The sequence below is a fragment of the Camelus ferus genome, chromosome 32 (genome assembly GCF_009834535.1).
Source record: "Camelus ferus isolate YT-003-E chromosome 32, BCGSAC_Cfer_1.0, whole genome shotgun sequence".
Classification (NCBI taxonomy): domain Eukaryota; kingdom Metazoa; phylum Chordata; class Mammalia; order Artiodactyla; family Camelidae; genus Camelus; species Camelus ferus.
In genome coordinates, this window is record NC_045727.1 from 14259285 (window position 1) to 14285770 (window position 26486).

Here is a 26486-nt window from a genome sequence, read left to right on the forward strand (position 1 = left end):
CCCGTGGGTGTCTCTCATGGGCAGGGCTCTAACACATGCTGTTCGCTCAGCAAACATTCCTGAATACCAGCCCCTGAATACCAGTCCCACACCAAGCTCCGAGCAGGGATCCAAGGACAGAAAAGCAGAGCCCTTCCCTCAAAGAGCTGTCTGGGCACAGAGGAGACCGTGTATCTGCCAAAACGTCATTGAGGTGGGAGCCCAGGGAAGGAGCCTGGGGACGGGCTTCCCAGAGGAGGTGGCTCTTGAGCTGAGACTCAAATGACAAGGGCAGCAAAGCACACAGCAGAAGGCCTGCCAGGTGAGGGGTCCCCTTAGGTACTGTCCTCGGCCAGACCAGTTTGTGCAGTTAAAAGGCCAGCCCTGCCTTCTGCGAGGAAGGACAGGCTGTGGCAGCCAGGGAGGCCTCAGGCTCTGGCTGAGGCCCAGGGTGCCGTTGGGCTCTCGACTCTCCTTGGCTCGTCAGGAGGCTGGCAGGGGCCCGCTTGTCTCATCGCCTCCCTCCGCCCTACTTCTGAGTGTTCCTTTTTTGACCTCCGGAGACTCAGGTCAGCCCTCGGGCATGCCAAGCGCCTCCCTACCCAGCGCTGCTCCAGCCACACGGGGGTGGGGGCCCTGGGCGGGCCATGCAGAGTCCTCCCTCCCATCCCAGGAGTCACACAGTCATTCCCTAATGGTAAAGGCAGATGTGGTCGACCTGAGAGGCCCTTTTAGGTGGAAGAAGGGGGCAGGGGAGGGACTCTCAGATGGGCTGTCGAGTTTTGGGACATGGTGAACACCACCCCTTCCCCATTGTCTTCTCTGCAGGTCTGGCTCCCGGCTATGAAGGCCAAAGGGTTGGAGATCTCGGGCACCTTCACTCGCCAGGTGGGCTCCATCTCCATGGACCTACAGCTGACCAACAAAGCCTTGCAGGTCATGACCGACTTCGCCATCCAGTTCAACCGCAATAGGTGAGCTCCCCGAGGCTGCCTGTCTGGAGCCCATGCCGGTGAGAGCAGGCAGGGGCTGAGGGCTGCCGGGGCCCAGTGCCTCTTTTCTCATGAAGAAGAATGTTCCTCACAACCACATCTCAGGTCAAAATTCTCTAAAGCAGTGATACCCTCCACACCCCTATGACCTCTTTATGTGGACAACAGAGTACCTTTATTTTTGCCTTCCCCCAGTGCCCAGAGGGGTATTTTACTGACAAAATCCCCAGCTCCAGCTTAGGAATCTACCTTTTGTAAGCACCCCACATACCAGGAGCTCAGAGCCTCCTCTGAAGGCCTGAGTGGCTTGCATCAGCTCCGAGAAGGCTGATGTGGAGCAGGCCTGCCTGCCAGCCTCCCCTACATGACAGGATTAAACCGTCAGGCAGGGCCCCTGGGAGTGGTGGCTGCTCCAGGCTCCCAGTGTCGTGGGGAAGGTCTCCTGCTTGGCACCCAGGGTCTTCGTGGACCAGGCCAGCTAGGTCAGGGCTCTGGGGAACCCAAGCAGCCTCTCCTGATGATCCTTCTTCCTGAGCGGCTCTAGTGATGAGCAAACTGAGCCTCTAAGAAGTTGACTGAAGGGGCTGCTTCCTCAGGGAGAGCCTGTGGGCTAGTGGTTCCCGACCCTCTGTCAGACCGAGGAGGGTGGTGGCAGCTCTGCTACTTACCCTCAGGTGACCCTAGAGGCCACAAAACACTCCAGGCTCCAAGGGGTGGTCCTGATTATCGCTCATAACAAACTTACTGTGTGTTGAAAACTGTCTGGGTACCAGGCCCTGTGCTGAGACCTTGACAACCCAGTGAGGTCGATGCCATTACCTCCATTTTAGTAGGTGATGACACCTGGGCTCAGAGAGGGCAAATGCCTTGCCCAAGGTCACACAGTGGGCAGTGGTAGAGCTCCCAGGAAAGCCTGGGGCACTGGGCCACCATGATGGCCTGGGGTTCCCCCACCCCCACAGCAGGTCATCTCCTGCTGTGTCCCAGGCAGGCCTGATCGCTGTCATGGGCATAGCACAGGCTGGGATCAGGCAGCTCAAGTGCTGAATCTCAGCGGTGCCACTTACCCTGTAGGGTCTGGGCATAGGCCTGCCCCTCCCTGAGTCTCCGTGTCCTGGATGGTGGGAGATTGTATACCTCCTGCTGTTTTTATGATGACAGGAACTATTCTAATATCAAATGCCCAGCCTGGGCCCAGTGAACACTCAGTTCATGGTCTCAGTCAATACTATGGAGACTTAACCTTCCCAGAGCCTGTGGCTGGGGTGTTTCTCACCCACACCCTCTTGGGCAGTTTCCTGATGTGTCCACCTGCTGCTTTACCGAGAAGTAGGGCTTCCTGAATCTCTCTGTGGTCATCTTATGATCTGCTCTGGCCTAGTCAGTAAAACCAGCATCTCGCTTGGGACAGGTCGGATCCCTCCTGGGAGGTGGGGGTTTGCTCCCGAGTCTTGAGTGGTCACAGAGCTTTCAAGTTAGAAGAAGCTTATAGGCCCCTGGTATTACGTGGAGCTCCTTGAGGGCAGGTCAGGGCTGGGCCGCACTTACCTGAGCCACCCAGAGGACACAGAGGAGCAGAGATGGGCTTTAGGCCTGCAGCCAGCCCAGGGCTGACTTTCTGTCCATGTGGCCGCTGAGGGTGGAGGGAGGGTTAGGAGCTTGTCCTCCTGGCCTGGGTCAAGGCCTAGGATGAGGCCAGCTTACTGGAGAGGCTTGCTGCCAGCTGCTGCCCAGGCTCCAGAGCCCACCTGTCCTGTGTCAGCATCTGCTCCCCCACCGTCCCCACGGGGGCTTCTCTCTCCCCAGCTTTGGCCTGGCCCCCGCCGCCCCCCTCCAGGTCCATGCACCGCTCAGCCCCAACCAGACTGTGGAGATCTCCCTGCCTCTCAACACGGTGGGCTCGGTCATGAAGATGGAGCCTCTGAACAACCTGCAGGTGTGTTCCGGGCAAGACCAAGCACCACAGTCCTTAACTGGTCTGCCCTGAGGAGGAGCCTCAGGGAGCAGTCTGGGGCCTGGCTGGGCTGGGCTGGGCTGGGCTGTGGAGTCGCACTCTTGGACACAGACCTGGCAGGGGAGGCCAGGTTACGGGGTGGAGGGTCGTGGCTACCAGGGAAGCTGCGTGAGGGAACTGGCTCCCGTGGGCTCACAGGGGACAGGTGCTTCCTGGGGCCTCACACATGGTGCTGAGCATCAGGGGCTAACTGGGGACCCCCTTATTCCTAGGTGGCCGTAAAGAACAACATTGACGTCTTCTACTTCAGCACCTTGTACCCGCTGCACATCCTCTTTGTGGAGGACGGGAAGATGGGTGAGTCATGAGGGCGCCCTTGGGGTCTGTAGAATGGATGGATTGGCTTTGCCCCATGATGGAGTCCATAATCACTGGCTCCCCTGCAGAGCCTGGAGTGAGGGTCATACCCTCACCGGGGCCCCCGGGGTCTTGTCTGGCCAGCTCTGCCCACCGGTGACCATGCCATGTGGGAGCTATCTCATCCTGGGTTCTGCTCTGCCCCTCAGCCTTGCCTGCAGCCTCTAGACAGTCATCTCACAGGCCCCTCCGAGGCAGGGAACCCAGGCCATGCCTCACACCTGATGCCCATCCTCTATGCCCCGGCTGGAACCCTTGAGAAGACACCCAACGCCCAGAGGGCTCACTCCTGCCCACATCATCTCTGTCCCCACAGAAGCCCTGTAAAGCAGACTGACTCATGAGCAGGCTGCCTGGGGCCAGAGCAGGAGGAGGGTGGATGTGGGTCGTGGTGGGGAGAGATCTAAGGCCCAGAGGTGGGAAGCTGGGGTCTTTTGGGAACAGCACTGCTGGCCACCCTCCCAGGGCTCAGGCTTTGCTCAGGGAAGCGGGAGGGACCATGGCAGAGCTAGTTCTGTCCTCAGCTGCAAGGTGACACCGCCCCCGACCCACTTCTGCTGAGGGTTACCGAGCCGGGCCACAGGTTTATCGCGGTCACACCTTTACCCCCTCCAGACCGGCAGATGTTCCTGGCCACGTGGAAGGACATTCCCAACGAGAATGAAGCCCAGTTCCAGATCAGAGACTGCCCCTTGAATGCCGGTAGGGCTCCCGAGCCTGCCCCTAGTCCACTCTGCCCCTCACCTGTACCCCAGGCCTCTCTCATCACTGACTGGGGGGCCTTCTGACCCTCAGAGGCTGTGAGCAGCAGGCTGCAGAGCAGCAACATCTTCACAGTTGCCAAGAGGAACGTGGAGGGCCAGGACATGCTCTACCAGTCCCTCAAGCTGACTAACGGCATCTGGGTGCTGGCAGAGCTGCGCGTCCAGCCCGGCAACCCCAGCTTCACGGTGAGGCCCCCACTCCTGCCTGCCCACCCTGGGGCCTCTGCCTTCCTGTCCTGGGCAGCCTCTCCTGCCCCCTCCTTCCCAGGCCAGGGGTCAGCTCTGAGGGGAACACTCTAGCCCAGTTGGACTGGGGTCCTTTTGAGCCTAGTATGAATGCACACCAGAAATCTGATCTTAGAAAGCTTCCAGCACAATCCCATGAAGTTACCCAGATAAGATACCAAATTGGATCTCAGAACAGTGAGTTGGACTAGAAGATTATGTAAAATTGGGCTCTGTGGGGTGGCACAGTCGACCAGAGGCCTGCCTGACTGGGAAGTGGCCCTGCTGGGCCCCCGCGCCTGCCACTCCTCCCTGCCTGAGAGCCCTCCCCGGAGGACGTGGGTTCTGAGCAGCTTGTCTGACCCTGGTCAGGACATGGATTCTGCAGAGCATGAGCTTGTCCCTAAGGCCGTGCTGCTCTCCCAGGCCCAGAGAGCCCAGGCTTTGCTTCAGCCTGCACCCGAGCCAAGTCTTGGGCAGGCATGAGCCTCCGGACGCTGCTCCCCGGCCACGCTGGCGGCCAGGGTGCATGGGCCCCACGGTTGGGTGGGGCTGTGGCAGAGGCTCCAGTGGTGGTAATTTCCGTCTCCCTGTGTTTGGTCGCTGCATGTCCACCTTCCCTGCTGGTGCCCATGGTGCAGGACTTGGAGGTTAGCGGACTGCTTTTCTCTTCCTCTTCCCCTCCACCCTCCCTGGCCACACCTCGCACACCTGTCTCCTGGCCTGGCTCTCCTGGCCTCACCTCCCCCTGCTGCTCCCCAGAGTTGGGCAGACACGCACGCAGGCTGCAGGCCAGAGGACAGGCTGCCCCTGCCGACCCCCTTGGTGGCCCCAGTTGAGGTAGCTGGTGCCCGACTTCCCACACACAGTGCACAGAGGCCTCCAGAGACCAAGGGCCCTGGCTTCCGGAGTGCCACGTGCCCTTCCCCCTTCTTGATCGCATCCCTTCTGCCAAAATTGCAGTGATTTTGGCGCTTGTCTCTCCTGCCTGTGCTCTCTGGGCTCTTACTGCAGTTAGAGATGAGCCAAGTCTGATGTGCCTGCTTCCAGTGCAGGAAATCAGAAAGAACCCCTGGCGCCCACACTGTCCCACCCCCAGGCCCCCGTACCTCCTCAGGGACCTCGCCCTCCCTGGGCCGTGGGGGCCCAGCAGCCTACAGGGTGGGGCTGGCACTGCCTGCAGCCTCCACTTGTGATTCACGCTGCCCGCTGGGTGCCGTGACGGCTGGCGGGACAGCGGGTGTGTGGGCTGCGGGTATTTTTGGTCGGCGCCGGGCTGGCTGAGATGGCCGCCCCCTCTCCTTTACCGCACATCTGCCCTAGCCCCGCGTGGCTGCCACCAGGCCACATGTGCGCACCACACTCTCCCATCTGGTTTCCGCCTTGTCTTCCCTCCCCCAGTGTTCAGCCCCGGGGAGGAGCCCCGGGAATGAGCGCTCCCTGTCCCCCCACCCACTCTCCCTGCAGCTGTCTCTGAAGTGTCGAGCACCAGAGGTGTCACAGCACGTGTACCAGGCCTACGAGACCATCCTCAAGAACTGAGGTCCCGTCCAGCATCCGCCCCCGCCTTCTGCCAGCCTTGTCCGGGAGCCCCCTGGGAGGTGGCAGCACCTCCTTCTCCCAAGAGGGGCGGGGCAAGGCCCCTGGTCCTGACTTCAGGGCCCACCTGGGTCCTCGGGGTGGGGCAGCAGCCCTCCTAGAGTGAAACCTCAGTGTCCTCCTGTGCTCGGGACTCTCCTCTTTCCATTGCTGCTGACGTTGGGGGTCAGGTGAGGAGGGGACCAAAGTAGCCAGAGCCAGAGCTGCAGCAGGAGCTGGACGGGGAGACCCAGGTTCTTCTCTTGCTTTTGCCAGTGCCTGAGGATGAGCGTGCAGCCTGGGAATGCCCCCCACAGCCTCTGTTGGGTTGGTGTTGTAGGCCCCCCCCACCCCTCTTGTGGGATGGGCCCTGGCAGGCTGTTGTGGTGTGCATGGAGGGTCCCCTTGGTCCTGGGAGAGCTGCTCTGACAGGTCTGGGGCTCCCGGGGCCTGCACCCCCACCCTCCCGAGCGCCTGACCTGCACGAGGAAGACCAGGCAGAAGCTCCCAGGGCTCTGCGCGGGCTCCGGCTCCCCTGGCAGTTTCGCGCACACCCGCTCCCCATCTCGCCTGTGAGGACGGTCACTGCCTTGGATACATTCCTCCGTGTCCCCTGGGTTCCCAGAGCAGAGACAGGCCTGAGGGAGGAGCACGTGGGCAAGGGGCTGCTTCCTGTCTGGGGTTTCTCCTTAGCGTCTGCTACCCACCTCTGGGCCTCCCAAGTTGCAGTTGTGTCTGACGGAGCATTAGGTTTTCCTGTTATTGCTGTTTAATAATAAAGAAAGATTCTGCTTTTGGCAATCACGGACACTTTTTTCCCCCTCCACCAAATGTCAGGATTAAAAACTGCCTCCAAGTGGTTGAGGATGGTTTTCTTGAGCCCTGCAGGAATGATGTCTGATATATATAAATAGAGCTATATATTGTATGTTTACTCTTATTTTCAAAAAGAGAAAGTGAATAAAATGATGACATCAAGCGTGTCCCTGGCCAGTGTGTCAGGTCCTGAGGCTCTTCTGGGCAGGATCCCAGGTCCCCTGGGGTCCAGGGTCAAGGACTTGAACTGTGTCAGCCCCGCCCCGAGCACTGTTGACTTTCTGTCTCCTATCCTTGGAAAACTGACTGCCTAGGCCTGCTGGTCTCCCAACGCCTCTCCCACCCTTGGCCTTAGCTCCACCCGAGCCGATACCTTGCCTTTCTGATGTTGGGAGGGCAGATTTGGAGAACTCTGGGAGCAGCGGGGAGGGGCTCCGCTGGGGCAGCTGTGGGACGGGGAGTAGCAGGCAGGCCCAGCACCAGGCTCGTCTGGGTGGGCTGTGCCCCAACCTGCGTCTGTGGCTGCCAAGTGCGGGGACTAAGCTGGCGCCCACCCCCAGCCACCACCGAGGATACCTCATGTGGCCACTGGCCTGGTTCCCTGGGGAGCAGGCAGACCTTGGGCATGGCTCCGTTGGCAGAGCTGCCCACGAGTTCTCAGTGCCTCGTGGTTGGTGGGCCCTCAACCCTTACCCCATCGCTGCCGCACCAGACATACTGCCGCCTTCCCAGCTGCCAGGGCTGGAAGACAGGCATCAGCAGGGACACCTGGCCCTCCTGTCACCTCTGGTGTATCACCATACTGCCCCGAACCCCAGAGTCTAGAACCAACCAAGGCCCTTGACTGCACAACCCCTGAAAGTCCCCGGCTCAGAAGGCCCCATACACAGCTGGAGTGTCTCCAGCTGTGGATTCACCCTGGCCTGCCCTGTCGCCTGCCACCCCTGGCCTGCTGGGGCCCAGCTCCCACCCAACCTTGTGAACACACCACCAGAGCCACCCCGCTGCATGTCAGTTCAGCCCTCCAGGAATCTCACGGAACTTGCTATCCCTACTCTGCCACTGCCGAGGGCCAGAGTTGAAGAGTAGGACAGCTGTCCCAGGGGCGTGATGACAGTGACCTGAGGCCCAGGACCAAATCCCCAGGATGACAAAGAGGTGCTGATGAGAAAGGCTGGCCTAGTCGGACAGAGGCCCTTGGTCTATCATGGGACACCCTAGGTTCGTTGTCCTTGGGCCTCAGGTAGTTGTGGAAGGGACCCTATCATGATTCCGCCCCCCCACACACACACACACACAGCGCCCACACGAGGAGACCCAGCAGCGCCTTCACGCACTGAGGGAGCAGCTGAGGGCAAGTGCCGTCTCACTCCCAAGAACCCCAGCCTGGGCCTGACCTTGTCACTGCGTCAGGAAAACAAGCCCCAGGCGCTGCCCCTGGGGCCCCAGCCTTTAGGATAAGTGCCCCAGGGGACATCCAGTCTGTGCCCTTCAGCTTCCCTGTTCCTCCCTCCCCCTAGTTACCCTCCTCATGTGCCTGCCCTGTCTCACGTGCCCTCCCTGGTCCTCACAGTGCTCAGGCCTCCCAGTCTCAGCGCCCAATGCCTCTCTGGGCCTTGGCATCTTGCAGAAGATCCTCCAGGGTCCTGAGTCTTCCCAGCCAGTTGGGGAGTTCAACAACAGCAACCAGTTCCTGGGGGGGATCCCCCAAACACGGGCCTGTCAGGTTCCCTGTGTGCCCAACACGTGCCAAGGCCTGTGGTGTGACCTCACTGTACGTTTTTTTATCTTCAAGTAGTGGTTTGCTTTGTTTGGGGGTTTTGTGGGTTTTGGGGGGGGTTGACAGGGGATGGAGGTAATTAGGTTTATTTATTTTTAGAAGAGGTACTGGGGATTGAACCCAGGACCTTGTGCGTGCTAAACATGCGCTCTACCACTTGAACTACACCATCCCCCTCCTTGTTTGTTTTTTTTTTTAAATGGAGAGAGTGATTCTGGACCATGGTAAGATCAGTCACACAAAGGTTAAAAGCTCCCCCTTCCACACTTCCCCAGTTCTTAGCTTTCCTCCCTAGAGGCAAAGTTCTCTGCTACATTTTGGCTTTCTTCCAAAAATAATTCTGTGTACGTCTAGAGCAAATCCAGGGAGGTATTTACTAAATAAATAGCAGCACACCCTAGATGTTACCAGCACTTTGCTTTCCCTATCAGTAGAGTAGACCCACCTCGGGATCTCTTGTGCAGAAGGGCAGGTGTCTGCAGGTGGACTTTCCAGCCGTTTCCATCTTCTGTGAGTCCAAGCAAAGGTGCAGTGAATACCTTCCTACAGACATCCTTGCTCGTAGACACACATGAAACTGTAGGATTTAGCCCTGGAATTGCTGGACCAGAGGGTAGAAGCATTTTACATTTCAAAATTTTGTTCTTGTATTGAAAAGGTAATGCATTCACATGGTTCAAAATCCAAAAGGCAAAAAGAGATAGAAGTGAAATAATCCTATCTCTCATTCCTCTCCCTAAAGGAACCAGTGTTACCTTCCAAAGAAACTCAACAATGTCTAATATGATCTTTTCCCTTTTTATATACAAAGGGTGGCATGGACCACACCCCGATTGGCACTGTACTTATATCTTGGAGACTCTTCCATGATTAATCCATTATCAAGAGCGTCCTCGTGCCTTTTTGTAACAGCTGTATGGTTTTCCGTCAAGTGGAGGCACCATTATGAACGCGTCCTTGCCGTGATGTCCAGAGTTGTGTCGGTGGTGGTGTTAGTACAAGTGATACTGCGGAGAACGTTCATTTTCATATGTCGATAAATTTCTCAGATGGAAATGGCTGGGTCGAAGGTAGGTGTGTTCCTCACTTGATAGCTACTGCTAAAAATTCTCTAGTTTACACCCCCAGCGGCCAGGAATGAAACGCCTGCTCCCCCGCACCCTCACACACTCAGCATGTTGATACGTGTTTAAGTGACAGGCAAAAAACAGTATCTGACTGTGTTTTAAACACACCTCCGTTCGCATGTTACCGAGCCATTTGTCTGTCCTCTGGGAGCTGTCTCCATGGTTTCTGCCATCTTGCGACATGGCTGTTGGTCCTTGGCTTTCTGGTTGGTCATTATTTCTCCCGTTTTGTTACTGTTTTCACTTTTCCATGCTGAAACTGTGTTGTATAATTCTTTTTTCTCTTCTTTTCATCTCTTCTTTCTTTCCAGTACTTGGCTCGTCTTAGCTGTTGCATTTGGAGCCTGTTCCACGTGGGCTTTATGTTAGGGATGAGGTAGGGATCCAACTTCCTCTCTTCCCAGATGGTTGGTTACCTCGTTGTCTCCAGACCATTTACTGAATAATTTATCTTTTCCCTACAGATCTGAAGTGTCATTGGTATCATATACTCAGTTTCCATACACAAATGAGTGCTTTTCTGGACTCTGTTCTGAACCAGAGAATTTGTGTATTCATTGGCCCCTGTGTTTTTTTTAAAGCATTGTACCTTTGTATTTTCTTAATTTATAGTGCCCTCTTTCACCCTTTGTGTCCCATTTGAACTTTAGAACTAAATTTTTAAGTGATGGTGTTATTTTTATTTGGATCAAATCAAATGTTTATATTAACTGACAGAGAATTGACATCCTCATGGGGATGTCAGTGATAATATTAATCTTTATACCCGAATATAGGAGTATATGTCTTTCCATTGCTTTCTTTTTACATCTATATATTTTAAATTTTCTTCATTTACAAGTGCTTGCATGAACATTTATTCTTACATAGATTTTTGAGTATTTTCTATTTCTTGGTTCCTTTTATAAGTGGGATCTTTTCCATTCTCTTCTATATATATGTTTATGTAAATATATATTTGCCAATATATAACACACAAGTATAGGAATAACATATATTTACAATACAAAATAAATAACGTAAATTATATAACATATAACTTGTAAACTAAACGCCAGACTTTATGCAGATTTGACTCGTTTTCCCACTCATGTCCTCGTTCTGTTCCCAGATCCCACGTTCCATGTGCTCGTCATATCTCTTGAGTCCCCTCGGGTCTGTGACAGTTTCTCAGCTTTTCTTTATCCTTAACAATTCTGAGGAGGGCTGGTCAGGTATTCTGTGGACTGTCCCTCAGTTTGGGTTTGTCTGATGTTTCTTATGGTGAGACTGGGGTTACAGTGTTTTAGGAAGGAGACCACAAAGGTGTCGGGGGACACGCTATCAACATGACTTATCACAGTCACATTAGCCTGGATCACTCGGCCAAGGTCCTGTTTCCAGCTTCCTCTGCCGTGAAGGGACTTCCTCCCTTTCCTCTACTCCATTTTTTGGAAGCAAGTCACCAAGTGCAGCCGACATCCATGGAAGAGTATGGAGGCAGGGAGCGGCTACATAAAATATTGGGAATTCTTCTGCAAGGAAAATTTGTTTCTTCTGCATTTATTTATTAATTCAATCATTTGTATCAGCTTGGACTCATGGATATTTATTTTATAATTTGGGTTTTGGGGGAGGGTCATAGCTCAGTGGTACAGTGCATGTTTAGCATGCACAAGGGCCTAGGTTCAATGCCAGTACCTCCACTAAAAAAAAAAAAGACAATATAATTTGGGTTTAATCCAAAAGTGCATTAATTATTTTGTTGCTTAAATTGCTCAAGCTGTGGTGATTGGGACCTCTTTCAAGTTGGCTGTGTCCCTTTGACGTGGTTTCATCCTTTGGTTTCTTTTGAGATTTCCTTACTTTCCAATATCATGAGCTGCTGCAGGCTGACCTGTGTCTGTCCTGCTCCAGGCCTCACATCAGCCATTTCTCCAGGGAGCCTGGTTGCTTTTTCAGTATCAGAAACCAAGATCTGGGTGCCAGGCATGCTAGTTGCTCGTGAGGTGACACTTCCAGTCCCCCTCAGTAAACAGAACCAGGAAATGGCTACATCCTGTGTGTGCATGTACACCTCCCTGATATTTTGTAAACTAGCGGCTATTTGCATATAAAATGAAATTATTTTATGTGTGTAAATTTAGTCCCCAGCCTTACTGAATTGTCTCGTTTTCCCCTTTGTATCATCTCATGTCATCCTGCAACTGTGAAGTCAAGACCATTATTACTCTGTTTAGAGAAGGAAACAGGTTCAGAGAGTTTAAGTAACTTGTACAGATGACACACCTCTGGGGAGGAGGTTTCAAACGCAAGAGGTCTCACTCCCCAGGCCTGGAAGCTCCGCCCTGCACTGCCTCCTTGTGTCCCAATGGCTGGAAGATCCCGCCGCCTTCAGGGGGCGGACTGGCTACAATCAATGGGCGGCATTCCTATGGCCACCAAGGACCCACCGTGCGTGAGACATCTGAGTGGTAAGGGTTTTCCCCATTCAGGGCTCAGGGGGTGAGTTAAGCTGGGACAAGGGGTTAACAGGCAGGACAGACCACGATGAATGGTCGATGGACTGACCCAAATAACTGGGTCTGAGGAGTCCAGAGCAAGTACCCCTGGGAGCTGGACACAGTCCGCAGTGCTCAACCCCGGGGAAGGGCTGGAATCAGGCAGGATGGGGAGGAGTTGTGGGGACAAAGGTCAGGTGGCAGGTGGACACCAAGCTGGCGTCGGGAGACTGTGGGCAATGAACCGGGGGACACAGTTCCCCTCCCAGCCCTGTCCCTGCCCAGGCCCTCAGAGCTGCCTCCCAGCCACCCACTGTCTGTGGTGCAGTCCTCCAGGGCTCAGCACTTCAGGGCTCAGCTGAAGCGTGTCATCAGGCCCTTCCCAATCACCGCCTCAGCCAGGCTGTGCCTCCCCTGGGTCCCCTCAGCGCCCCAGGCCTGAACCAGCCCTGTGCTACCGTTTCCATCTGTCTGCACCTGGCTGAATGTCTGTCTCCCTCACAAGACATGGAGGGCAGACCATATGCCAAGGGCCAGGTCCCATGTGCTGAAGAAGCAGATGCCTGGATGCCTGGTGGGTGCTCCCTGGAGCACTGGATGGGAGGGGCATGGGAGCAGTGGTGGCACAGATGGCAGCCCACTGCCTCTCGTTGGGGAAGAGGGTGGGGGCCGATAAGAGAAACTTCCAAATTCACATCCCAGGCTGACAGGCAGCCCAAATTCCCTGGTTTGCTAGTCTTCGGGAAGCCTGGCACCAGACTGCCCACTCCTGTCACAGCTCAGCTCAGCCCAGCCCCCACGTAACTGGGGCTTCCTCAAAGTCCCTCCACACAGGACCTCCTCCTGAAGCTCTTTGGGCTCCTGGGCCCTGATGAAGTTGGGCTTCTCACAAAGTCAAGCTCAGTGGCCTAAGGTCCTGGGCTCTGGTCCCCATGCTGCCATTTTCCTGCTGGATCATTTTGGGCAAATCATTGTGTCTGTCTGAGCCTCACTGAGCATGCAGCCATGATCAGGGCTTGGCATGTCACGGGTCCTTGATAAACTGGAATGACCTCTGGTGCCGCTGATGGGAGAGCTTCCTCAGGAATGTGTCACCCCTGTGGAGTCTGCTTTGTGGCAGCGTTCGGACATACCCTGTCCAGAGTGTCCTCCATCATCCCAAGTCCACGCACTGGGGCCTGGAGGTGCCTCACACACAGCCCTGTTTGTGGTTCCCAAGGAAGCCCTGCCCAAGAAAGAGGGTGCTCTGTCTGAAAGTGAAATGAGGAAGGTTTCCAGAGAAAGGACCAGGGGATGCCCAGAGTTGGCTCCCACGTGTGACAGGGGCAAGAAGAGAGGGTGCTCCAGGCAGGGGTGGGCCCCACCTACAGCCCTAAGGAAGACCATCCTGATGTCAGCCCCACACCCTGCTCAGTGCCAACAGGGAAGGGGGGACCTAGTTTATTTACTCCCTGACTTATTCCTCAAAGAAATTGAGGCAGCTCACAAAACCAAGAAGCCTGAAAAGTTAAAAAGTCAGAGGGGAAACTGGGTGAAGGGAAAAATCACAGCAGGAAAGGAAGATAAAGCCAAGGGTCCCCACTCCCTGGGCCTGAAGACCTGGAACATCTGCCAGATGTAGCCACAACTCTTGACTCTGAACTCCCTGGTGGTTGAGGAGAAGAGTGAAAACAGACCGAGGTCCCTGATCCAGTGTGCTCTGGGGAAATGCACTCTGGTTGCCATCACCTGCTCCCTGGAGGATGCGCCCCCTTCCCTACTTCAGAATTTTGCTCCTTCTCCCTCCTCCACTTACCCCAGCCTGGGGTGGGCATGTTGTCTGTGCTCATAAAATTCCAGGATCCCATGTATTCTAAAACATTCTCTATTAAGGCAGGGATTTTTTCTTTCTTTTTAAAATCCATCTCAGCATACTGGCAAGCAGTAAGATTGGGGATGTTTGTTGAAGAGACAGAGAAGTGAAATCCTTGGTCAGCGCAGAAACAGATGTCTGTGCATTTCGTCCAGTACCTGGGCATCTGGTGAGAGATGTGGGCACACCCCACAGTGGGTAGGCAAGCAGAGGCAGAGGATGAGGCTGGTAAAGCCAGACTTCCTAAGCCCCGATGGGGAAGGAGCTTCCCTCCAGCTCCAGGGAACAGGGATCTGGGCTCCGGCAATCTAGCGTGCAGGCTGCAGGGTTTGAGGGAAGCTACAGGTGGACCCTCAGGCAGAAAACTTGGCCTTAGCAGTGCTGAAGGTGGTGTTGACCAATTTCTGATCTTTCAGCCTTGTTGGGGCAGGGATTTGGGGCTGAGCTGCTGTGACAGGGTACATCTTGGGTTCAGCAGTCTATCACAGCCCCCCTCCATGACGCCATTTGACACATTACTTAGTGCTGGCCATTTACCCCTGTGGGCAGGACGGAGGTGGAAGAACTCCTCAGAGGAGACCACAAGGCTGCGTGTCAGGGGCCACCTGCTGCCCCTCAACCTTGCAGAGTCCCCTGTCCCGCCTCAGTTTTCTCCTGCCTCAGAGACACCAGGTTGAAGCTGTCGATGTAAGGATCATGTAGGTAATAACTTAGTAAAGGGCCTGGCACGTAGTAGGGTCTCAAGAAACGGTGTCTGCCTTTGATGGATGCGGAGTGGAGTCAGTGCAGTGCGGGCAACTCGCCCAAGGTCACACAGCTGGGCTGAATCCGACCGGCGCGGGCTGACTCCAGCGGACCGGGTTTGTGAGGAGCCAGCTTGCGGGAGCGGTTTTGGAGGAGCGGACGGGGGCGTGGGTGGGAAGGGACTTCTATTTTGGAGCGGGTGACAGGAGCACAGAATGTGAAGGGGGCTGGGTCCCTTCCTGGGATCCCTACACCCCAGTCACCTTCCCGCGACCCTTCCCGGGAGGGGCGTCCCGGCCGGGTAGCGGGGAGGTGGGAGGGGCGGGCGGGCAGGCGGTTACCTCATCGCCGCCTCCAGGACTCTCCGCTCGCTCCTCGCTCGCTCTCGCGGCCGACTGGGGCGGCGACTCCGGGCGCCGGAGAGAGAGAAGGACGGAGGGACGGAGACGCCGAGAGGCAGCGTCGGCCCCCGCGCCCCGCTCTGCCGCCGGACCCGCGCTGCGAGGAGGTCCGACCTCGGTGCCCGGCGCTGCCGGCGGCGCCTCCAGTCGCGGCGTTACGGGGCGGAGGCCGTGTTTGAACGCAGCGCGCTGGGTTTGCTCTCTCCCGAGCTTGGCACCCGCCGGAGCTGCTCGTGCGTCTGCCGTCGGCCTGCTCGGCTGTCTGTCTGCCCGCCCACCGCCAGATCGGTCCTCCGTCCTGGCCTCTCGGGGCCCCAGGTGCTGCGAGGGGCGATGAAGAGCGCGGCGGGGCCGTGGAGCACGGGGCAGGGCGCGCGGGGCGCGCGGAGCGCGCGGGGCGGCGCCGGCCCATGAGGCTTCCCAGCACGGGGCGCAGCAGCGCGCGCGGGCCATGGGGGGCAGCCTGCGGGTGGCCGTGCTGGGCGCCCCCGGCGTGGGCAAGACAGCCATCATCCGCCAGTTCCTTTTCGGTGACTACCCCGAGCGCCACCGTCCCACGGACGGGCCGCGCCTCTACCGGCCCGCGGTGCTGCTCGACGGCGCTGTCTACGACCTGAGTATCCGCGACGGCGATGGTGCTGGCCCCGGTCAGAGCCCCGGGGGTCTAGAGGTAGCAGCTCGAGGGGCGGGCAGGGGCGTGTGACAGCATTTGGGTGCGGATGCTCGGCACACACGTGCGTGTCCGTGTGGACGGTCCCAGGGTGCCCGACTGTGCTCATGGATTGAAGGATGAATGTCTGTCCTGGTATTTGTATGTCTCACCCCTTCTGCCCGCCTGAAGTTGCCTTAAACCAGGCCCAAGACCCGGCGATTTTGCAAGTGGCTTTTTTTTTTCTTCTTCTTAAATGCCTCTCTATTTGCCTGCCTCCGCTGGTGGGTGAGGATGAGTGCCTGGGGGAGCATGGCCTTGCCTCCCTGAGCAGTAGTGGGAGAGGTTGAAGCCAGGCACAGGAGTGTACTTTCTAGGCAGGGGGTCATTCTCTGCTCTTTCATTCCTGTGACCTGCGGCAAAGGCTCGTCTAGTAATTTGTGCAAAGTCCAGGACAGACTTTGAATACTTGGAGCCAATGTCTTTGAGAAGTGAAGAGGAAAGAGCAGGCAGGATTAAGAAGGGCTTCCTAGAGGGGGTGGTATTTGGGATAAACCTGGAAGGATGATTGAAGTTTTGATTAAGCAGCACAAACATTCCAGGTAGGAAGGCCTAACCATGTACAGCTGCCGCCAGTCAGTGGTCTCTGTGGGCTCGGGGAACACGGGCTCAAGGCTTTGTAATTAGGCTTAGAGGCAGTAGTTACCAGTGAAGGCTTCTGGGAAGGGGTGGGGCCTGACCCGAGTTGAGCTGTGGGAAACTGAAGGAGAAGGAAGATGCTAGGGGTGAGGGGAGAGGAGACTCAGAGTGAAGGAGGGCTGGTGGCTGACCTGCTTCAGGCACGGTTTGGAAATTTATACCCCGGCGGCCATGAGGATAGTAGGGCCCAGAGAACTTGGGGGAGAGGAGGCACAGACAAGGATGAGGACAGCCAAGGCCTGAGCATGAACTGTGGATTTAGCGTCAAAGGCCCTGCAGAAGGTCTGGGTGTCGGATAGTGGGAAGGGGGCTTAGGGAAACTCCCGCCTTCCGCCCCCAGGAGTGGCCAGACCCTAAGGATTGGAACTTGCAGGACACGGACGCCTTTGTGCTAGTCTATGACATCTGCAGCCCGGACAGCTTTGACTACGTGAAGACGCTGCGGCAGCGCATCGCGGAGACCAGGTGCGGGGCGGTCGGAGCTGCGTATGGGGAGGGGAGCAGTGTTTGCTGGTCTGGTTGGGCCTTTGCCGGAGGCGAGTGGGTGGGTTCTTCCGCCATCCTGGGCCTGGTGTCAGGCCCTCCGAGCCAGACTTCTGTCCGTGGGAGGTCTCCAGTCTCGTGCGGTCTTTGGGCCAAGCGGGTATAGTGTTTACTGGGGGTCTCTGGCCGCGGGAGGGGATGCTCCTGAGTGTATATACCCACGGACAGAGGTCTGCTCCGGCCATGGCACAGCGACCCTGATTTCCATCTGGCTCGCAGGCCGGCAGGCGCACCCGAGGCGCCCATCCTTGTGGTGGGCAACAAGCGGGATCGGCAGCGGCTGCGCTTCGGCCCTCGGCGCACACTGGCCGCCCTGGTGCGCAGGGGCTGGCGCTGCGGCTACCTCGAGTGCTCCGCCAAGTACAATTGGCACGTGCTGCGTCTCTTCCGCGAGCTGCTGCGCTGCGCTCTGGTGCGCGCACGCCCTGCGCACCCGGCTCTGCGCCTGCAGGGGGCGCTGCATCCGGCGCGCTGCAGCCTCATGTGACCGAATTGGACGCTGCCGCCAATTGCGGGGGGGCCTCCATTTGACTGGAACAACCGGGGACCCGGATTGGATGAGATTGCCCAACTTCTGTCGGGATTGGACAGGACAGACTCTCCTCCCTGATTGGCTGAGGAACGCTCCCACCCAGTCACCTGGGCGACAGACCTCTTTCTGAATTTCATTGGACACAGCCAGGCCCCAAGCCCCATTGGACAAGATTAGTCCTTCCTGGGGTTTCATTGGGTCATGATCCGATTGGATGGAGGGGCTTGGCTATGAACGTGATTGGAAAGTCGCAGACTGCTCTTGGAGTTTCACTGGACGAACTGTTAAGTCACACCTCTCAGGAGGTAATAAAAGGGTAAACAATTCAAGTGCACCGGGCATTTCTGGGGTGGGCAGGATAATCTTAAGCTTAGAGGTCAGAGCTGCTAGACACTGGCCCCTGACAGTTAACTCCAGAATCCCAACATGTAATCAGGGTCCCCAAATGGGTGTGATGGCCTAATGGCTGAGTCCCCAAGAAGCAGACACAAGTAGCTGGAACAAAACTTTACTGTCAGTCTCTGCAGGGCCACAGGACCTCAGGAGAGGTCCTCATTGGGCTGGCCCAGCCTCTTCTAAGGCAGTCAATAATATTAGTAATTAAATAGCAATGCTCATCCCCCAACCGGAATGTACAACAGGTCCCATTGTGCCATGTGGTCCCAAGGGGTCTGGTCCCATGAGGTCTGGTCCCCAAGAGGCAGGGGAGGGGGCTCCCTGATGCAGAGGGGTTAAGGCCACAAAGGAAAAGGAGAAGGAATGGAGGACTGGGGTCAGCTGGGCTGGTACATCACATCCAGGAATCTGGCTCCACCCTTGGGTTGACTGAGTGCAGGGCATGCCAGGACCCAGGCTCCGTGGGTCCAGATGGGCGGCGGGGGCCCCTGGGTGTGGGGATGCGTGAGGGTTTTCTGTCAGGCTGTGTGTCCATCCGGCCTCGTGCCCAGGTCCTTGGGGCCTCTGGGCCGGCCAGGGGGCCCCCAGGTGCATCTGGTGGGCCCCCTGCACCAGGGCAGGGGCTGCCTTCATCGGAGGAACTGGACAGGGCTGGGCCTCGGGGCCCGGGCAGCCCGTTGGCCATCCTGCCAGAGTCCCCAGGTTGGCCACACTTGCTACCCAGGACGCTGAGGGATGAAGAGGAGGAGCTGGAGGAACAGTAGGCTGAGTCAGGAGCTTGAGGGTCTGGGGCCCGAACCGGGTCAGCGGCTGGTCCAGAGGGGGTCCCGCCAGCAGCAGCCTCAAGGGCTCGGGCATTGGCCAGGAACTCCTCTTCCAGGCGCCGGAAGAGTTGCTGCTCCTGCTTTGGGTCAAGCTGCAAGGGGGTGCGGAAGACACTGGCCGGGGTGGTGCTCAACTCTGGACTGGGGCTGAGGGCCCGGGGAGGCCTGAGTGCTGCAGGGCTGTGGGCACGGGGAGTCTGGGGGCTGCTCCGGCCCGAGCCCCCACTGCCCCTGCCCCGTGGCACCCACGAGTGCTGCCCATCTCGGTCCCGACGCACCAGCAGCACAGCCTGCTCCTCGCGGCTCTGGCTCCGGGCCCGCCGGGCAGGGTTGGAGGCCAACAGCTGGCCTCCCCTGCCTCCTGGGGCCCCACGCGGCCGCCCCCGATCCAGCCGGTCTCGGGATTGGCTGCGTGGGGCAGGGGGCCGTCTCATCGAGGCCGGGGTGCCTGTGGTCACCCGCCGGCTGGGCCGCTCCCGCCGGGGGCCAGTGCCTGAGTCTTCACTGCGGGGGCCGAGGTGGCCACCACTCTGGGCTGATGAGGCAGAGGAATCGCTGTCCCCGGAGTAGCGGCGGGAGCGGGGATTGGGGGGCAGCTGGTCCCGGGTCCTGGGCAGGGGAACAAGAGAGAGATGGAGAAATGCAGAGGCAACTGGCGCGCAGAAAGGGCAGGGAAAGGGACGAGCCTCCGAGTGTTTGGGGGGCAGGGGAGACACCTGCGGTGCTGGTGGTGTATGTGAGTGCCGGAGCCAAGGGCTTCCGTCCGTCCTGGGGACTTCCAGGGAGAAGTGAGAGACTCTGCCACAGCTTCCGGCAGCCAGGACCACCCACCACCCCGAGCAGCGGAAGAAGCAAGGCCCTAAGCTTCTTCTCCCCAGGCCTCTGGTTTCCTGGGCAGGCCAGAGGGAAGCAGGGTTGGACTGGCCGCCACCCAGCCCCCAGGGCCCGCCCAGCTGTGTTGTTCGTTTGGTTGCGTTGCCCTGGAGACGGGAAGCCAGGCCCACCCCCACCCACGGGAACTTTTCCCAGGGTGTGAGTCATTGGAGCCCAGTCATCCTGGCCCTGGTGGGCAACCCCCGGTCCCCTCACCCCCGAGTCCTTCTGCCTCTTACCTGAGTGGGGTCTCGAGCCCCTCCTTTGAGCTGCGTAAGCTAATAGGTGTCACCTCGGGGCGGGAGCCCCGGCGCTCAGCCCCTGGGGCTGGGCTACCAGCTCGGGGACTGGGGGTAGGTGACACCCGCTGCGGGGAGAAGGTGCCAGCCCTCAGCTGGGGCGGGCGGTGGACTGCAGGGACAGAGGACAGGCAACGTGTGAGGGCTGGAGCCACAGAGGTGCCCGCCCTCCCACCTGCCCCCACAGTGGGCACTGACCGGTGGAGGAGCAGCGGCAGGGGTCATGCTTGTCCAGGTAGTGCTCCAGGGTGTCCCAGCCACCGCCCACGCGAACCATCACATGGCTCCTAAGCACCTGTGGGAGCCCAGCGTGGGCAGGTCACGGCCTGACCCCCACCTCCCGGGCTGCCACCTGTTCAGGTAGCCCCTCACTCACCCGCACAAAGATGAGCAGGCTGGAATCTCCCACACGGTACTTCCCCTCTGAGACTTTGATCATGGGAAACTGGTCTGGGCAGGTGCAGCAGCCCAAGATCTCCCTCACCTGAGGCCAGAGAGGAGAGGCTGGTGGTCAGGGGTCAAGTCCATCCTGGGGCCTGATGTCAGCAACTCCAGGGACAGGAGGAGGTTAAGTCCTTCTGGGAAACGGGGGCATGGACTGTGTTGCCCCAGACTTGAGTGCAGCCTCTGCACTTGGCCTTTCACCAGCTCTCCTTCCCCATTGGCTACCAGGGGTCAGAGAGCTAGCCAGGATAAGACAGAGGGGCTGTGGTCAGGCCAGGGACCCCAACAAGGCACATCCTTGAAGTCCCTGAGCCCATCCTCACTCCCCCTTCACCCACTTCAGAGACATGAATGTTGAGGCCCACAAGAAGGCCAGGTTCAGGGAGGAGGCAGGTGACAGGCCACGAACGCAGGGAACCCCCACCACAAGACGGGAGTGCCATAGACTCATGGGGCACACGTACACACCGACATGCATACCAGGCCCCTCACCCGGCAAGCACACGTCTGCCCACATGCTCCCCACCCCGGGAGCTGCCAGGAAGGCTATGTGGGCGGCCCTGCCCGCCTCCTCGCCCACAGCGGAGCCGCCTGAGAAAATGAGCAGGTGGAGCCTCGGATGACCCTGGCCCAGGATGAGGTGGGGTGGCAGCCTCTACCCACAGCCATCCGGCTACCCACCTCCAGGACATACACAGCGTGTCCTAACCTCCTGATAAGAAGGAAACTCTTGGCCCAGCTGTGGGGGTGTCAGGGACACCCAGGTCCCAGGAAGAGGAGGAGGGAGCTGAAGGCATGGTCTGGCACCTCCTATGCTCAGAGTAGAACTAATCCTGCAGCTCCTAATAGGACTTCCACTCCCAGTAGCAGAAGCCAGGCTGGGCTTGGCTTCCCAGATAAGTGATGTGCAGCAGGGCCATGGGGAGTGGGAGCCCCTGGGAGCCTCCCTCAGCACTCAATCAGTGCCTACTGTGTGCCAGGTGCCTTACCCAGGACCAAACCACATGGGCACCCATTCAACCTCAAGCTCAGTGATGTAGATGCAACTGTCTAGCAGCTGAGTGCAGGGAGGGCATACAGGAGGGGCTCAAATCATGCAGCCCCCTGGATGAAGGTGCACCCAGCACTTATCTGGTGCATAGTTAGCACATGAAGGAAGCAGGAGATCATGCAGTGGAGCTGAGTTTTCTACCAGGCAGGGCCTCACCCAGCATCTCTCCCTCTCTGGGCCTGCTCATCTCCTTGGGGCCAGGTATATACACTTGGTGCTTAACACATGCACCCTTCCCATGGGGCAAGCTGTCCTGCAGATGCGCGGGTGGGCCCTGGGAGGTTGTGGGCACCAGCTCTGTGGTTTGGCCCCAAGCACACAATGCTGGGTACTCAAGCCTAAGCGGGGCCGCTGGGCACCTGCCCTGAATCCGGGGACTCACCAACTCGTCGAGGTTGCGCAGGTCGCTGGGTGTCATGCGGGGCCCCCGTGCAGGAGCCCCAGGGGTGGCAGAGGTCTCGGCGGTGTCCTCCCCAGCAGTGGGGGTGTTAGGGACCGGGGGTGCGGCGCGGAGCTCCTGCTCAATCTCCTGTTCGAACTGCACGAGCCGAGGGGCCAGCAGGCCGAGGCGGGCTCCACGCCGCGCCACCTCCAGCAGACACAGCACCACGCTTTTCTCATTCTTTCGTAGCACTAGGTCCTCAGTCTCAAACATGAGCACTTCGGGCACACCCAGCTCTGCTCGGCACCAGCCGATGAAGGTGGCCACGTTGTCTCGGGCCATGAAGGAGCCAGGCACCACACTGTGTGCCTGGAAGGCCACCCCGCGGGCCGGGCGGGCAGCGGCCATTGTGCGGGCGGCCTCGGTGACAGCGTTGGCATGCTGGCACAGGGTGGTGCCTGTGGCCAGCCCCGTCAGGAAGCCATCGCCACCATTGGGCAGACCCAGGCCGTACAAGGCGTTGAGCCACTCGGCCAGGTCCTCCTTCATGGCCTCCACGTAGGCCTCACTCGAGCGGAATGGCCGCACACTCTTGGCCGCCGAGCCCGCAATGCCCACCACTGGGTCCGCCATGCCCGGGCCAGCCGAGTCACTGTGGGCAGGGATACTGGTCAGGATTGTTGTGATGACCGAGCAAGCGCTCAGTACAGACTAAGCCGCAGAACACCCCAACCCATCAGTCATTTCAGACCAAATGCCTGGGTTTGAGCCCTGGCTATGATACACTTCTCGCCTCAGTTTTCCTGTCTGTGAAGTGGGTACAACAACATTACGTTTCTCATAGGAACTAATGGATAATTTTTATAAATGATTTAGTGTCCTCAAGTGTTTGCTGTTTGGTTCTTCTGTGTGGGGCGGGGGTGTGGGGGCGGACTGGGGGACTTGGCTGAGTCCTCCGGCCAGGGCAGAGAGGCACCCATCCTTACTGCCGTGAGTGACAGATGAAGAGCTGAGCCCTAGACAGATGAAGCCCACAGCCCTGGACTCACAGTAGGAACCCTGGTTGCGACCTAAGAGGGATTAGTTCCACTGCTCAGGGCTAGTGGATCCCACTTCCTCCGGAAAGAGCCTAGGTCCACCCTCAGCCCCCTTTCTCTAAGGACTGTGTCATTATAACAACGACATAACGGCAGCAATAGTAAAGTAATCACAATGACTATAGTCAGCGTTGAGTGCGCAGTGATATTATTGCCGTTTCACAGATGAGGAAACTGAGGCGCAGAGCTTGCTCAAGGTCGCAGAGGAGTGGGTAGCGGAGCCCAGGCGGGCCGGCACCTCATTGCTGATCCGGAGCGTTATTTGGCGGCCGGTTTCGCCCGGGCCAGGCCCCGCCTCCTCCGAGGAGCCTCCCTGGCGCCCCAGGCTGGTGAGTGTGGGCCGGAACTCAGAACAGCCTTTGCCAGCCTTGTGCCCTCTGGGCTTCAGCCCAGAGAGGGTGCGGGGCTGCCCAAGGTCACACAGCCCTGGGAACAGAGGCCGTGGCTGCCGCCACCAGGTCCCCATGAGTGTGCGGTGGGTAGGGGGTGTTGGGGGTCCCCGCGCTCACCTGGCTCATCCCGCGGCCTCGGGGAGCATCGCCCCGGCCGGGCCGGAGCCAGGCCGGGCTGCCTCAGGGAGGCGCCTTCCGAGTCACAGCCGATCCGGTCCCACCACCGCGTCCTCCGCGCCCGCCGTCTCCGCCCCGCCTCCCTGGAATTCGGATCCGGCCCGGAGGGGTAGGCGGGGCTGAGCGCTCTTAAAGGGGCCACGCTGTTCCCGGGCTGGCCGGGCGGGTTGGGGAGGGACTGGAGTCTCCTGATTAGGGGCGGGACTGACTCAGCCCAGCCCTGGGCGGAGGCGGGACCAGAGTCCCCAGGCGACCCTACCGGCCCAGACATCCCATCTCCACCCAGGCTAGTTCCCTGGGTCCCTTCCACCGTCCTTGGTCTCCTGGGAAGCAGTTTGGGTGTTTTTAGTTATACCCCTTCCCCAGATAATGGACTCCCTGGGTGAGCCCTGCGGCCTGTTTCCAAGACAACTCAGGAAGCGATAGGGGCAGGGGCTGCAAAGTCACCTCCGGTGGAGTAGACCTCCTTAGGTCAGATAAATGAGGCGGGCTTCCTACCCCCAGGGCTGCCCTTGGGAGGGGAAGATGGCTCTGTTACCCCCACTCAGCGACTGGCTCCTCATCGAATGCGCTTTGTTAACCCTGACCTTAGGGGAACCTGTTTCTTAGATGAGGACACTGAGGCTCAGAAGGGTAGGTGGGTAGCTAAGGCCCATGAGTCTGTCACAGCCCCAGCTGTGGCAGGGAAGGGCCAGTCCTGGACCACCTCTGGCTGTCCAGGTTGGGCACAGAATAAAGGCAGAGGAGGATGGGCGGCAGCCTGGCTCTGGAGGGTTAAGAAGAGCTTGTTTCTTTTTAAACCGCAGAGGAGGGATCTGGCCCTGGCTGGGACCAGCAGGGAAATCCTGCCCCCAGCTGAGGCTGGGCGGGGACGCCAGGCCTGGCTGGGTAGCGGCCTTGCTGGCCAGGCGGGCAGGGCTGCTTGAGGGGAAGCACCACCACCAAAGGTCAATGCTAAGAACTTTAATAAAGCCCCTACTGTGTGTCAGCCCTGCTATGCGCCCTTGACCTGAAGAAACCAATGGGTCACCTCTATGAGGGACACTTCTTATGCCCAAACTTGGGCTCAGTCAGGAGAGTAGCTGGTGGAGCCGAGATTTAAACAATTACCCTCATTCGAGGATCAGGGGCATTTGTTGAGGACCTACTGTGTGCCTGACCTCCTGGTGCCAGGCTGTTTATGTACATTGTCTGGACTAAGTCCTCATGACCTTTCAAAAGATGGGCTCTCTCTCTGATACCCAGCTGGTGCAGATCCCACTCTACCTTTCCTCCAGCCCCTCCCCCCGTGCAGAGCGAGGAAGGCCAGCAACTAAAAGTAGTAATAGTTGCGGAATAGTAAGAAACTTAATTCTCAAAATAATCCTATGAGATAGGATTTTTTTGTGTGTTCTTTTACAATTTAGGGAAACTGAGGCCCAGAGAGGGCAAGGGATGTGCGTGGTTAGCAGCTGTGTGGAAATCTCTTACTCATGTCTACCTAGACACAGGAGAGGTCAGGCTGAACCTAAGCCCCGCTGTTGGTCATTGGTTGAGACAGTTAAGCTCTCTAAGCCTCAGCTGGACCATCTGCAAAATGGGACAACAGTGGTAGTTTCATTATAGAATTGTGAAAATGTTACTACTTAGCCCAGTGCAGCTGGGGCTGTGTCCACTACTCCTCTGAGGAGGGGGTGATGGGGTGTGTGTGTGTGTGGGGGGGGGATACTTTTTCCTCTCCACCTCCATCACAGAGGCCCACTGCACACCAGATATGTCAACATTCTGATTCTAGGACATGTGGCAGGTGTGGTGCCCACCAGTGTGGCCAGACCCACAGCCCAGGCCATGGAGGGCCTTGGTTTCAACCCCCTCTGTCGTATGGGGACCTCTCCTCTTCCTTGCAGGACCAAGGGCAGCACAGACACTACTAGAGGGATGAGAGTTTTGGGCTATGGTTGTCCTGAGCCCAGACCCCAGAGGGCCACCTCTGAGTCCAGAAGGCTGTGGCTCCTCCGCAGGCTTGGGCTGGCCCTTGGACAGTGAGTGCATGGTTGGGTTTTGGGCCCCTGCTGCTGGGTGCTGGGGAGCAGCAGCCTACTGGCCTTGGTTGCAGCCGGAGCTTGGATGATTCAAGCAAAGCTCTCACTGGCAGGCCCGAGCCCTGGCACCAGGCAGCTCAGTCCTGGCTGGGTCCACCTGATGCTCTCCAGGCTAGACTGACCTGTGAGCACAGCCCAGGATGAGTGAGTCACCCGCAGGGGACTTCAGGCTGCTCCATCCAGATGTGTGTCCAACCATGGCGACTGCTTCTGCCCTGGCTGTGGGATGAGTGACCCCAAGCTTCCCTGAGCTGTCTCCTGTGTCCTCCATGAGGGAGAAGCAAGACCAGAAAGCCCAGGAAGGCCTGCTTTCCAACCAGCCATCACTCTTTGTCTCCCTGCTTGCCCTGCACCTGGCAACTCTGTCAGGAGGGGGCAGGATGGGGAAGCTTTAGTCAGTGGTTGGCCCCTGGTGGGCCTGGTGTCTGGCCTTGTCATTGCACTGTCCTTGGGCCACAATCCTTTCTGTGGAGCAGGTGAGCCAGTCCCTGCGGGCCTTTGTCCGCACGTGGGGCAGAGATCAGTCTCCCACTGACCACTTGACCTTTGCCTGGGCCTGCGGGGTGTGGCCCTGGGGGACCATGAGTGTGAATGACCAGGAACACTTGAGGGGTTGGAGCGCAGTGTGGAACCGGATTCCCAGCACTCCCACCCCTCCCTGGGCTTCTTTGAGACAGGGCTTGGAACCCGTGCTACCTGGGGGCATCTGAGGTGAGTCCAGACATTTTTTGGCTGAGGAACTGGTCTGCCTGATATCAACACCTCCACCCTAGGCCCGGGCACCTGGGACCTAAACCCTTCTCTAGGCAGGGACGCGAGGCCGCTCTTGGGCGGCCTCAAGCTCCAGGCAGATGGGCAGTGCCTGTCGCACGTGGTGGTTGTCCCTGCAGCAGGTCCAGTGAGGGCTGCTTGTAGTTCCCTTGCAGTGGCTGCAGGCT

The 26486-nt window shown here is 58.3% G+C and overlaps 3 protein-coding genes and 1 non-coding gene across 9 annotated transcripts in view; 3 read left to right on the top strand and 1 right to left on the bottom strand.

Moving 5' to 3' along the window:
- AP1B1 (adaptor related protein complex 1 subunit beta 1) overlaps positions 1-6710 on the top strand; it is a 44395-nt gene extending 37685 nt beyond the window's left edge. For 4 of the 6 annotated variants that reach the window (XM_032472227.1, XM_032472231.1, XM_032472228.1 and 1 more), the window contains 7 exons: positions 808-953; positions 2778-2907; positions 3198-3282; positions 3958-4044; positions 4138-4292; positions 4973-4981; positions 5799-6710. In XM_032472227.1, coding sequence (XP_032328118.1) covers positions 808-953; positions 2778-2907; positions 3198-3282; positions 3958-4044; positions 4138-4292; positions 4973-4981; positions 5799-5873 — 687 coding nt within the window. In that variant the 3' untranslated portion in view covers positions 5874-6710. The remainder of the gene's footprint in view (positions 1-807; positions 954-2777; positions 2908-3197; positions 3283-3957; positions 4045-4137; positions 4293-4972; positions 4982-5798) is intronic. The other 2 variants (XM_032472230.1, XM_032472232.1) reach the window with 1 other exon arrangement.
- LOC116661047 lies at positions 1469-1565 on the top strand. Its single transcript, XR_004316810.1, has one exon. It is a non-coding gene; the product is annotated as a small nucleolar RNA SNORD125 (small nucleolar RNA).
- Positions 6711-15284: 8574 nt separating the features above from the next.
- RASL10A (RAS like family 10 member A) lies at positions 15285-17861 on the top strand. The gene is made up of 3 exons (XM_032471395.1): positions 15285-15779; positions 16798-16922; positions 17220-17861. The coding sequence occupies exons 1-3, from the start codon at positions 15561-15563 to the stop codon at positions 17485-17487; spliced, it is 612 nt and encodes a 203-aa protein (XP_032327286.1). The 5' UTR covers positions 15285-15560; the 3' UTR covers positions 17488-17861.
- Positions 17862-18024: 163 nt separating this feature from the next.
- Positions 18025-23561, bottom strand: GAS2L1 (growth arrest specific 2 like 1). Its single transcript, XM_032471394.1, has 6 exons — positions 23408-23561; positions 21802-22453; positions 20301-20408; positions 20123-20219; positions 19865-20036; positions 18025-19361 (listed from the first exon to the last, which is right to left on the bottom strand). Exons 2-6 carry the CDS (start codon positions 22432-22434, stop codon positions 18323-18325), a joined length of 2049 nt encoding a protein of 682 aa, XP_032327285.1. The 5' UTR covers positions 22435-22453; positions 23408-23561; the 3' UTR covers positions 18025-18322.
- Between the last annotated feature and the right edge of the window lie 2925 nt (positions 23562-26486).

Excerpts from the sequence above, each read along its gene's own strand:
- RASL10A (XM_032471395.1), top strand. The coding sequence starts at position 15,561 with ATGGGGGGCAGCCTGCGGGTGGCCGTGCTGGGCGCCCCCGGCGTGGGC. Across the intron at positions 15,780-16,797 it reads AGAGCCCCGGGGGTCTAGAG|GAGTGGCCAGACCCTAAGGA; the intron begins GTAGCAGCTCGA and ends TTCCGCCCCCAG. Across the intron at positions 16,923-17,219 it reads CAGCGCATCGCGGAGACCAG|GCCGGCAGGCGCACCCGAGG; the intron begins GTGCGGGGCGGT and ends TCTGGCTCGCAG.
- GAS2L1 (XM_032471394.1), bottom strand. The coding sequence starts at position 22,434 with ATGGCGGACCCAGTGGTGGGCATTGCGGGCTCGGCGGCCAAGAGTGTG. Across the intron at positions 20,409-21,801 it reads TGCGCAACCTCGACGAGTTG|GTGAGGGAGATCTTGGGCTG; the intron begins GTGAGTCCCCGG and ends CTCTGGCCTCAG. Across the intron at positions 20,220-20,300 it reads GCCTGCTCATCTTTGTGCGG|GTGCTTAGGAGCCATGTGAT; the intron begins GTGAGTGAGGGG and ends GGGCTCCCACAG.